Here is a 12,553-nt window from a genome sequence, read left to right on the forward strand (position 1 = left end):
AGAGGGCTGCACTTATTCCAGTTAACTTCATTATGTGTCATTTGTAAAAAAAAAATTAAACACACAAGAGAACATTCATGGCATCTGGAACTTGCTTACCTACCCCGTTAAATTGTTAGAATGGGCCAAATGTTAGTCTCTCTATCCTGGGTATAGCTCAGGAATTCCGAAAGGCACTCTTCTAAATACACAGTTTGCATATAGCTACAGTGTTCATACACTTCAAAATTGTGGATTGCACCAGTTTTCTAGTTCCTGACAACTGAATGGGAAATCACCCTTTTTATTCTAGGAATATAGCTATTTTGTGGTCTTTAATTTAACACCAATCATACTTATTGTGACTCTGAGGGCAGACTGAATCAGGTCTTGCCATTCAATACTTTCTGAAAGATAACAGTGGTTTTCATATTCAAAACAAACAAAAATAGCAATATTTTAAAAATTTAAATACATATATCCTAGGTGGTGAAATCATTTAAGAAAAAAAATAAGAAAAAGAAAGGAAAAAAAAAGGATAACACAAAAGTATTATCTTACTAACAATAGTTTTATTTTATGCAGGATGTTTCACAAAATTTTGTTTGGACAGTGTATGTACTAGAACTGCTTAGGCACAGAAATCTAGTTAGATCTAAGACCATACACACTGAAAGCCAAATTCACCCTTCATTTAAGACTTTTTTAGTGGGCATCTAAAATAAGGGTTGAGTCACCCTTGGCTGTTGAGAATTTAAAAAGGGGTAAGCAATGTCTGATTTGCCTTTGAAGGCAACACTCACTTTCCACTGATTCTAGAGTGACAATGTTTCTTATTTAGCTGTGAAAGTAATATTACTTAATGTGAGCTAGACAAATCCAGGTCATGTTCTTAAACACCACAATATCTTTCTCAGTAAAGACAGTAAACTAAACGTTGAATTTATACCAGCATACATGAAGAACCTTTCAGAAATTATTCTGTGTTAGACAGGTGTAAATGAAATCAGACCGTCTTCATTCTCCTAAATCACATAAATCTCTCAGCATACTGTCATCTTAAAAGATGCATAGTTTTATTTAATAGAGTATCATTTCAGTAATGTGAAACAGCAGTTTCCCATTATTAGGTTTTTTCTGAGAGAGTGCAAGATTACCCATTCACATCCTTTATGGGAACAGTGTAGATCACGATTCAGCAAATTTCTCTTCACTAAAGAAAATCAAAGTTCTGATATCTGAAATTGTGCTTTGTACATTATTTTTAATAAGTTTGTTTCTATACCTCCTTTTATGAGTTTATAAATTTAACAGACAGCCTAAAGGTAGCTTTGATTATGGTTACAGAGTAATTTATATTTTTTTTACACCATTAAAATGCCTTTCATTTTTTCATCAAATAACAAGAACAGTAATCTTTCATGATGATCTGAGCTATTTACTTTCTATAATTTCTGCTGTTTTGGAATACGCAAGCAAAGTAGATGGTAATAGTTTGATGATACTACATGATAGATAGTATTTTGGCCTTGTTGAAATCAATGGCACAATATTCATAGAGTTCAGCAAGGAATCATTCCACTTACAGCCCAATTCTGAACAGTTCACAATTTAGGGATCTGATCCATAATCATGGATCAAATTTGATCCATGGATCAATAATTTGACCCAATATCATGGACTCCTAGTCTGTGATATTCCACAATGAAATGCAATGAAATGGAATTTGAGACTACAAGAGTTTCCAGACAGACTCCTCACTTAGAAACAGCCCATTCATGGCGAGATTTAAACAACAGTTTTAGTCAGAACCAAATCTAAAAGGGAGTCTGGAGAAAGGAAGAAAAGATTATAATGCCCTGATCATAGAAGTATTAAAATCCAGTACTTATCATCTTGAAGAAAATAATTTTATGTGCAATTAAAAAGAAATAATCTTAATAAATTACTTCTAAGCCACCTAAATAAATATCCTAGTTTCTAATTATGAAATATTCCAACATACAGGCCACTAACAAAAGGGCTAATTTTTGTAACTTCTGGAAATATTGAGGTAACATATTTTTATCCTTAATCTTGAACAGTGCACTTCAAATGTTTTCAGCAAATGCAGTATTATATTCTAGATTATGTGTTCATCAAATAAATAGCGTCTCTAAGACTAATAACGGAAATAACTGACTGTCCGCAGAGCCAGGACTCCCCTAGCAGTCATATCATTAAGTTTCAACAGCCAGTGAAATGATTTTTATGGTTAAAAAAAATAAATCTGATCCATGACTGCAGCTTTACAAATCAGTTACCAATAACTTTATAAAACCGGAAGTCAGTTTTTTGTTTGATTTGCATTCTAACACTTACCAGAATAGTATTACACTGTCAAATTGTGTTGTGCCATACATTTTACACAAAATTCAGGATCTTGTACAGAAATTCAACTCTGGATCTGGCAAATTAACTATTCAAACATAAATTTGACTCCTACTAATTTTGGCCAAGTGGTCATGTAACTTATCATCTAAAACACAACAAAACAATTATTTGATTGAAAATTGGAGATTTGCCATACCTTAGGCATTCTCACTCTGTTGTTTTCAAATACACTGCTTTTCCCTTTACATATTTTTAGCATAATGATTATAATACATTTGCCCTCACAACAAGATCTAAAAATAAAGAACATAGTTCTCTTCTACTTTTCTACATCTGTATAAGGAACACACAATGCACAGAAATCTGAATAATAGATTATACATTCTTTGAACTGGGAAAGTATAGTACAGTAAAGAAATGGCTCCTAAATCTTGAATATAATTAATGACAGCAATGATGCTATTATGAACATCAGTGCATGGGATAACCTCTACTCCAAAACCAGCACAGATACTCCCAACAGATGATTCCATCCATCCTAACTCCTCAAAAATAAAAAGTTGGTTTATAGGCTCTTGTGGCATTCCATATGGCACTTTTAGGAAGGGATTTAAAGGTCCTTCTACTTCCACAAACACACAGTCAGTCTTGAATCTTACCTCCAGCTTCCCTAAAATATCTGACAGAGAATACTTTTTTTATTTGTTCTGGTTCTAGTGTAAATCCTGGAAATAGAAGGCAAATGCTGAAACTTATTCTGTCAAGTACAGATGTCCACTTTTTTTTTTTTTTTTTTTTAATTTATGATCAAAAATGGCTTCAGAGAGAAGCCAGTTTGAGAGAATGATACTTGGAAACCAAAGTCTCACTAACATGTTGGTGTATGTTAACTCGTTTAATATTTCCTTTAACATGGCATTCCACCTAGCCAGGGGAAAAACCTAGGACTGAAGGCAGAAAAATCAACTACTGCTAGTAAATGACAGCTAAGTTATGGTTAGTACAACCAAAAAATATCAATAGCTTTATTATGCTACAGGTGCTTTTTGACATTCTAGTGACTGACCAAGATAGAGCTACTTCTAGGTCATAATGAGATATCACAACATGCTCCAAAGGATGCGAAATGTATGTACGGGAGGGACAAGACAGTGGGGTAAGACAGGGACATAATAGTAAAGTTGGAAGGAAAGGCAAGAACTCCTTTATATAAAAAATCAGAGAGGGTACCTGTAATCTGTACAAAGAAATTCACTGCACTTATGCCATTGTCTAATGCTTACCACCCAAATAAAAAGCAATTACACACATATTTATTTCAATATAATAAGCCATCTCTGATCTCAGCTTCCACAAAACAACTGAAGCATATTTCAACACAATTCTATTTGAAATAAAAAGCAGATGGTAAAGGAAACAGATGTCTCTTTTTGACCTGATTTACACATCTGCAGACATGTACAATATGCATGCATTTCCAATGAATGATGAGCAATTTAAATTGGGAAATGGGAAAACTTTTCTTAAAAGGACATGCGCAAACAAAGATTGTGACTCCAGAAGAAAATAAGCTGTGACAAAGACACATCTATCATATCAAGCCTGTCTGTTTCCAAACCAATATCATACTACTGCACCATGTTAAAGAAACACCAATCATGATAAAAATCAGACAACTTTGGAAATAGTTTACTGTAAGAAAACATCACTCAAATGTGAGGTGGCTGAGGAATGCGTGATTTTCAGATTTCTCCCCTCTCTGAAGGGATTGCTAACCCATTGAGGTTAGCAATGGTTGTCCTTCAGAATTTCATTTTACAGAAAAGCAAAACATCCTTCAGCAATACAGACCTGGAATTTATTTAAGATCTTCTAAATCTCAGATTGCCATTTTATGCAGACATCAACAATAAGCCACTGACAATGACATCAAATATTTGCACTGGTCTCAGAGAAATTATGCACAAGAATCAGCAGAGAAATGTGTTACAACAAAGCAGGATGGAAGAGTCTCACTCAAAACCAGAAAATCCTTGCAGAACCTCTTAAACAAGTGGTGAAGGATAAAGCAGTGCAAAGAGCCAAGATGTTAGCAACCTTCAAAATTAATTTAGGTTGAGGTGGGTCAAAACTACACAAAATCTTCTCCAAATTGAATTGCTAATTTGGGACATCTTGTTGGTTTCTTAGCTTTTGTCCCATTTCTTTTTCTGCAGATAGTTTACTTCAAGCTCACAAAGGGTACTACCTTGTCAGGCATGGAGAATGAAGTCTTCTCATTCATCAAAGTACAAACCCTAATTTAAGTGCCACATCACTGAGCTGAAGGAACCATATCCTATAATGACATTTAATATCCATGTCCATTCCAGTTCTGGGCCTGTTTGCTGAGACTGTAAATAAGGAACTAGATTCACTCAAATGTTCTGATTGTTTCCTCCTGCTGAAGGGATGGAAATCTCAGCTTATGTTTTTTTTGCACCACTATAGCGACCAGTGAGACAGACAGAATTCATTAGTAAACCCGCCCAAGGGGGCTAATTATCACCATTGGGAACTGGGCCAGGTTAGCCAGTTTAATTTTATCTAAGCTGTCATACAATAATCAGATGTTAAGTACTTTCAGAAGCTAACCACTTGGTCTAACTGGTGAGCTGGAGGTGAAAAGTTCCATATTCTATTACTAATCCCCTGAGCTATAGAGTTCCCAGCTGGTAGTAATACAAATGTTCACACAGCTTTTTTTGAAAGGCAGCAAAAGTAGTTACAAGTTTTTGTTGTATTTCCCCCCTCCCCAACCAAAACAAACCAACCAAAAAACCCCACAGTTGCAAGAACAACTATTGTTTTCTTAAAATAATCTCTCTGAAAGTAGCAGACTGTACACATTTTACAAGAATAAACAAACTTTTCTAATATTTATCCACAAATTAGGAGTCAGAGATCATTAGTGCAAATTTCTGCTGACCGGCAGCATTTATTCTATAAACTTTGGGTATCCTAAGCGATCCATTAGAGAATAACAGATATCTTCAACCTGTCTAATCTCTTCATTGGGCATGTTTTGTTTCCAGGAATGAATGCTACTTGGTGAAATTTCCCCTTCATAAGGAAGATAGAAAAGATTGGTGGAGGTGGCAAATAATATTTGGTTTAACCTAGCAGGAGGAAGAGGAATACCAAGAAAGGCAAAAATTGTTTCAGCTGTCTTCTGAGGAAAGCTCACAATATCTTCAAACTTGACTAGCTGATAATTTCTTGGCAGCAAGACCCCATTTATTCTCAGTGCTGCTGCTGTGTTTGCCAGCCATAAATAAGACAACACAGAAACTGCATTTGAATTTGAATTTGAAAGTTCTTTTCGTAATGATTCATATTCGAAGGCATAGCCTTCATTTAAACTACATTTTCCTTTACCATTCTCCCATTTAAACATTGCAGCCAAGTGTTGTTGAACATTTTTCAAAGAGTAAAGGTTTGGCTTATTTTTGTACAATATTGAATAGATCCATGCCCGTGGGTCCCTCACTACATATAATGCTCTCATTGATGGTCCTAGGATTTCCTGAAAGAAGGGAAGCTTTAATGTCCAGCTCCCACTACTTAAACTAAGTACAGGTCGTGCATTAGGATAATAGGAGAGATGCCTTCTTAGTTCCCTAATATATTCAGCATCTTTATCTTGACTCCCTCTTGCCCTGCTTCTTTGATCTGACAGAGATTCTCTCTTTTTTGATCTTTTCTTTTTGTCTTTGTTTACGGCAAAATGCTGAGCAATTTTACTTCTGCTGGCTTCATATAAACGAATGTTTTGTAAATGTAACTTTGTGCCTCGAACTAAAGACTGGAGCCACCCTTGGATAAGACGAAAATGACCATTCTGGACATCAGAAACCTTCCATTCACATGGATCTACAAATGAATCAATTTCAAATTCAGTCTCAGGAATTTCGAGATAGGGTGTAGGTATCCTGATGTATAAGAATTCACTGCTATTGAAAAACAGCTGTTTTAAAATTTCTGCACCAGAAGCAGGAAGTGAAGTAATGATAACATCTGGCAAAACAACAGGGTTTCCTTCTAATTGTTTGGCTTTATTGCCTTCATCATGTTCTAGCTTTGTTATGCCACTGCTCCATTTTGCACAGATGGGCTGAGTACACGTGCTCCACACATCCACCAATTCAATAAGCCACAGTGTGATAACCAGTATCAGGATCCAACGCAACATTTTACCAAAGGATATGTAAAACCGCCACTGAAAAGCCAGTATGACCAAACTAACACCCAAAATTAACCCTGCAATTATGTTCACTTTGAATCCAAATGGGAAAACTGCCCTATTATTTTTTATCTGTTTTTTCACAGATTCGGTACCTAGACCAAACTTGGTCACTTTGTTTTCATGAACTACTTTGGCAAAACCACCAAATCCCAAGTAATCGAACCTTGTCTTTAAATTCTGATATTCAGTCACAACAGAGATAGTATTTTCAGTGTTGTTGACACTGAGCGAAATCTGAAATCCAGCTTTTGCATTATCTATGAGTCTACAGTTAGAAACATTGACATAAGGGCCATAGAAAAGGTAAACAATCCTTGTAAGTGTGTTTTTCATTGGAAAGGTAACATTTACAAACTGAGTCCATCGCTTTTTGAATTCAGCAGCTTGTTCTGCCTCCTGTATCCTAGCAACAGGACTACTCCCATGATGATCAAACCAAAACATCTTGTAGTGGGCATCCCACACATCCATCATAGCTCCATTGTATTTGTTCTTAAATTTATAGGGTATGTATTTAAAATCAATGTCCAGATTATGAAAAAAGGCACTGACAGAATTAACAGGAGAGTCTTCCTCTTTTTCAATATTGTCTACTACTAACAATGTCTGAGAATTTAAGAGCAGCAAAACACGATACACACTTTTCAATTTCATTGCTGATGTGTAAGCGGATACCGCCTCACCACTCACAAACATCATGTCTCCAGCCTGCGAGGCTGTTACAATTTCTCCAGTTGAGTCTCCAACCTCATCACCAATCCACTTCAGCCACTGGGTACACTCACCAAGCTGTCCTTCCCAAGGCTGGTTGCACTGGCTTGTAGGAGATGGTGCAAAGACCAAGACATTGTTCAAGTGGCTGAGTTTAGGTCCATAAAGAGCCTCAGATACAAACACCTGTCCATTGGGAGCAAAAGTGAAAGAGTTCTGATCAGGATGTTCATGTCCTGGATTGAAACTTCTCCATCCATCAATCCAGGTATATGGTTGAAAGTGAACAATGTCATAGACAGCACGTCCACCAAGTTTTCCAGACTTAAAGGACACAAAGGTGTTTGTCTGACTGTTTGGCAACCCAGCCCCATAAGTAACAACTCCCCAGTTAGGAAACACATGCATTTTAGCACTACCATAGTCAGGAGGTGGCCGAGGAGTGATTTCAGCAGCATACCATATAAATTCAGTGTGTAGTGTGCTCCATCTCTGTGCAGTGGATGGAACCATCGGCCCGTCCTTGGGTCTGTGTTTTCTAATCTGCTGTGCCAGCCAGTTGCCAGCTCCATTCTTCAAGACAAACTTATCCAGGAAAACCAGTTGGCTCTCAGGACCATAAAACCAATTGTAATTAGAATCTGCTACGCCCACAGTCCTCTGAAAGCCTGGTAATAGGGTGGCATAGTAAAACCAAAAGTGCATCTTGAGCCAGTTATTATCCAAGTTGTTAATATCAAAGTGGCGCTGGGCCAGGAAAACATACTGGGTTACTGACTTGGCTGTGTAACTCCCATAAGCTACTCCCTCATCCAGAGACCCATCTACAACATGATTGAGCAGAAACATTGTTTTCTCCATCACATCAACAACAGCGTGTTTCCAAATATTTGCCTGAGATCCTTTGTCCACCCCTGCAACTAAAGCCCCGATAAGCAAAGCAAGCATATTGGTTGCTTGGTGGTTATGGAGAAGCTGCTTTCCCCAGGCACGAACCTTTGAGTACTCGTACATTTCCTTGCTTATGGACCATATCTTCTCCAGGTATTTTTGCCTTCTCTCATTTTCCAGTGAATTATACAAGAAGTCAAAAGCAGTGGCAAATCCTGTTAGGGAGTGACCGAGTGGCACTTCATCTCCAGGTGCATTCTCAACCAACCAGTTTTTGTAGCCAGCCATTCTATCCATATATTCTAGGGCAAAATCAAATGCAGCTTTATCTTCAGGGCACAGCAAACAATAAAATGCTAGAGGTGGCAGATTGTTACCATAAATCTCATTCCACTTTGCAGCAAAATCAGCGTGCTTGGGTGGAGGTAGGTAGTATAATGGGTTGGATAGCATAGCTATCACTGCACTTCTGATGGCTCTAAACAGATGTGAATGGCTTGTATGAGCCTTCTGCCTCAGTGCCTGAACATCTTCAGCATCGAAATACAAGCTTGGATGAAGAACTGCTTTTTTCGGCTTCTGCTTAGCACTGAGACCTTCACGTTGCTGTTTTTCATATTGATCTATATTTTCTACAAAAGTCACCCAATCAGAGTAATTGCTTACAGATTCTTCAAAAGTGAAGACAGCAAATATCGTTAATGCCAGAAATAAAGTATGCCCCGTGAACATCAGAGCCATGATCCATTAGGCAGTACCTCGTCCCCAGGCATGCATTTCCTAACAAAATACAATGTACAGATATCACACTCTGATCCAGTTAAGTATAAAACCAAACATCTTAAGGCATATTTTTAGCAGAAAAGACTTAGCGTGTACTGTGCATGCTAACAGATACTCAGATTACTTGTCATCTGAGCTACAACATTGAAATAACAAGGCTCTAAAAAAATTAAATCTCATGTGCCTTGTCTGTTCACACTTGTCTCAAACACAATACTACAGCACAACTACTAAAATTAAGAAAGAAGTAAAATCTCTAAGATATGCATATAAAACACAGGTTGTGACAATGCACAGTAAGAGACCGAAACACCCTCTCGGTAACTTGAAAAACTTCACTTGAAAAAAGGAATCAGAGTCATACATTCACTTTTTTTAAAGAGCTTTCAATCAGGTCAAATTCCACTTCTAGAGCCGACAAAAACTCCACTGATCACAAAATGATATAATTTATTCAGAACAATGTGTTATATTGGACGAAATAGGGGATTTACAGCACTTGGAAAACAGACTCGAAAACTGAAGTTACTTTCTTCAGTCTTCACCTTATCTCAATTTCCACACACTCTGTTTTCATCTTTCTTTTTGAGACTCATGAGAGAGTGCGAACGAAAGAAAATAATAATAATAAAAAAAAAAATACATCAACATAGCTTCTCCGTGTGCTCCTCTCAAGGAAACTCCTGTGCTTTTAACAACTATTCCCCTCTGGCTGCAGAAAGTGCATCTGAATTAGTAGTCACAGAGCATCGACATATTTTCAAGTCTTCTTTCATGTTATCTTCAGCCAATGATGCCCAAATTTTGCTTTAATGATTCAGATAATCCTGCTCCTTCCATTATGAAGCAAAAGGAAAACATGTGGAAGAGGCAGACAGCCAAGACTTTTTTGTTAAAAGAGCAGTTTCAGGTTTTCTTCCACTTTGTGTGCTGGTTCTTTCTGTGGAAAGAGACACAAAAGCTCTCTGAAGCTGTACAGGTGTGAGAATATACTTAAAAAGTACTACTCAATTTCTAGGAAAGATGAGTTAATACACCTTTTCTTTTACAGATTTGGCTTTTTTTTTAATTAGCATTTTCAAAGTTGCCATTGGCAAAACAGAAATCCAGATTGGCTACTTGAGCTCTCTCCAGTTCACCCTGTCCTGCGCCAGGGACTATCTTCCCATTACGCTATGAGGAGCTACCCGAGAAAACCAACCCGAAACACGCAACCGAAACTAAATGCAGCTCAAATTAAAAAGAATACCAAAATAAAACGACACGTACACGGACCCCCCGCGCCTGGTTGCGCCGCCGAAGTGAAGAAGCGCGGCTGGCCCGCTCGGGACGGAGCCAGGGCGCCCTCCGCCGTGCCGCCCCCCGCCCCGACACGAAGCCGGACGGGGCCCGGCGCGGCCAGCAGAGGGCGCCCCCCCGCCGCCGCCGCGCGCCCCTCCCTGCCGCCCCGGCGCCGCACAAAGTTTCAGGGATGAGCCCCCCCCCTCCCCGCCGCGGCCGGGACCCTCCGCGTCCTCGCCCAGGGCAAACCCATCTCTTACCGCAGCGGCTCCGGCGAGGGCCGGGGAGGGGGCTTGGGGCAGCTGGCAGCTGCCGCCTCGCTCTGCCCCGCCAGCGCGGCCCGGCGCGCGGGGCTAGCTCCCTGCCGGGGGACTGCGGCGTGCTGCCTCTGCTGGGCCGGCCTGTGCTCGGCTCCGGCCCCTTCCGCGTTGCCGCTAGTTTGCCCCGATCTGTCCGCAACTTCGGGTCCCTGCCCTCCGCCGGAGGCTCCCCAGAGTTGATGGCGGGGAAGATGCGGCAGCGGGCATAGGCAGAGAAGCAAACTCGCAGGGATGGGGCTCTGGAGGGGCGGGGAGAGAAAGCAGAAGGCAGGGCGGGAGGGAGGAGGAAAAGAGGGAAGGAGGGGAGGTGTCGGGGGGGAGCGGTTAGCAGAGCCGCCCCCGGTGGAACAGGGATGTGCGGGTCCTCCGCGCCGTGCTCCGGCGGCGGGCGGGCTCCTCTTGCCTGCGACTGCGTGCGCTGGCCGCCAAGCCCAGCCCCGCTCCCGGCGGCGGATGCCACCGCCGCCCCTGCGCTTCGGCAGCGGGCTATCGGCGGAACGGAGCGGCTCGGAGCGCGGCGAGCGCGCCCGGGGGCAGGGCCGGGTCCGGGGGAGGCGGGGCCGCGCCACTCGGGCAGCTACCGCGGCGGCTGCCCCGAGACCGCGATGAGGGACAGCGAGGGAAGGTCCCGGTGCGGACAGCGGGGAGCAGCAGGCACGTATGAGAGGGCTGTGTGGAAGGAAAGCTGCGGATGAGGGTTGGGGGGGTCGCCTTGTTGGCCGGCCCGCCGATCGGTAGCTACCGCTGTGCCACCAACCGTCTTCCGCGGCTCCCAGCCGGGGCAATGTCAGGCTACGGCGGGTGGGATGGGTCTGGGCAGGGCGGCAGGAGCCGTCTCTTCCGTGGGTAGCAACTTTGTGAGCGCGGAATAAATGCGTAACTGTGTCCGTATCTCAGAAGCAGCATCATCTTGTTGGAGCGGTCCCACTTTTTATAACTACCTCCGCGCGTAGGCACTTTATTTTATATGATACATTAAAAGGTTCTCATTCAGCTTTAGCTGAAGGCTTCCGAAGTATAAAACCGTAATGAGATGTAAAACCTTCTGCCCTGTAACTTGTTCACAGTCAGTGATGTGGTGAAGGGTCAGTAGAAGTGCTGCCTAGCCCTCCGGGTCCACCCATGAAATTCAAGAGGTACAATTCCATTCTTGGTTTGGAATTGTTTGGATTTTCAGAGCCTGATTTTGTAACCTGCCTGATGTGATACCAAGCTATTCTTTGGTAGTGAATGCACTCTAGGAAAGAAAAGGTGTTAGCTTTTGGATATGTGTTTCCATTTACTATGTTTATCAACTACCTCAAAGGATGTGGGTTTTAATCATCCCAACAGCATAAATGACCACTTTTTCCCAGGTGTAGCCTATATTCTTCTTAACTTCCCTCCGCCCCCCTATGTCTTGGAAAATACAGTTGCATATTCAAGTTTTTCTTCAGCTACTCAATGCATAACTATCTTGAAATGAATATATGAATATATAAAGGTCATACATTATGGATACTGATTCTGCTTCTTTGTGCTGTGGAGAGCACCTTAGAAGGATTAAATTATTAAATTATAGATATTTCCATCAATGATGAACTATGTCTGGAGCCATCCTAATCTTTCAGATGTGCACTATAGACTTGGCTTAAGAGGGAAAAATACCAATTATTGCCTGGGTCATATCTTCCCGTCAGAAGAAATTTGCATAACGGCCAAAGATCAGCACATAATTCCCTGACCTTGAATCTGTTAAAATTCTGCCTTTCATGCTACAGGGGAAGTTATTCCAGGCGAAGAGCAAAGGGAAATGTAAAGCAACAATAGAGGCCACATTCCTCTTTAAGTCAGTAGAAAAGGAACAGAATGCACTACAAATGAAAAACTCCCACATCTTTTTCCCTCTATTCCCATTGTACCCTGTATTGTACCCATTACGTTTTTCCCC

General features: G+C 40.9%; 1 protein-coding gene across 2 annotated transcripts; it reads right to left on the reverse strand.

The window, feature by feature from the left end:
- Nucleotides 1-536: 536 nt before the first annotated feature.
- DSEL (dermatan sulfate epimerase like) lies at nucleotides 537-11,040 on the reverse strand. Of its 2 annotated transcripts, none has more exons than XM_030490774.1 (2): nucleotides 10,564-11,040; nucleotides 537-9,962 (listed from the first exon to the last, which is right to left on the reverse strand). In XM_030490774.1, exon 2 carries the CDS (start codon nucleotides 8,978-8,980, stop codon nucleotides 5,330-5,332), a length of 3,651 nt encoding a protein of 1,216 aa, XP_030346634.1. In that variant the 5' UTR covers nucleotides 8,981-9,962; nucleotides 10,564-11,040; the 3' UTR covers nucleotides 537-5,329. The 2 variants fall into 2 exon arrangements, with proteins under 2 accessions (XP_030346634.1, XP_030346641.1); XM_030490781.1 differs by lacking the exon at nucleotides 10,564-11,040 and adding an exon at nucleotides 10,292-10,352.
- Between the last annotated feature and the right edge of the window lie 1,513 nt (nucleotides 11,041-12,553).

The sequence above is a fragment of the Strigops habroptila genome, chromosome 1 (genome assembly GCF_004027225.2).
Source record: "Strigops habroptila isolate Jane chromosome 1, bStrHab1.2.pri, whole genome shotgun sequence".
NCBI classification, from domain to species: domain Eukaryota; kingdom Metazoa; phylum Chordata; class Aves; order Psittaciformes; family Psittacidae; genus Strigops; species Strigops habroptila.

Excerpts from the sequence above, each read along its gene's own strand:
- DSEL (XM_030490774.1), bottom strand. The coding sequence starts at position 8,980 with ATGGCTCTGATGTTCACGGGGCATACTTTATTTCTGGCATTAACGATA.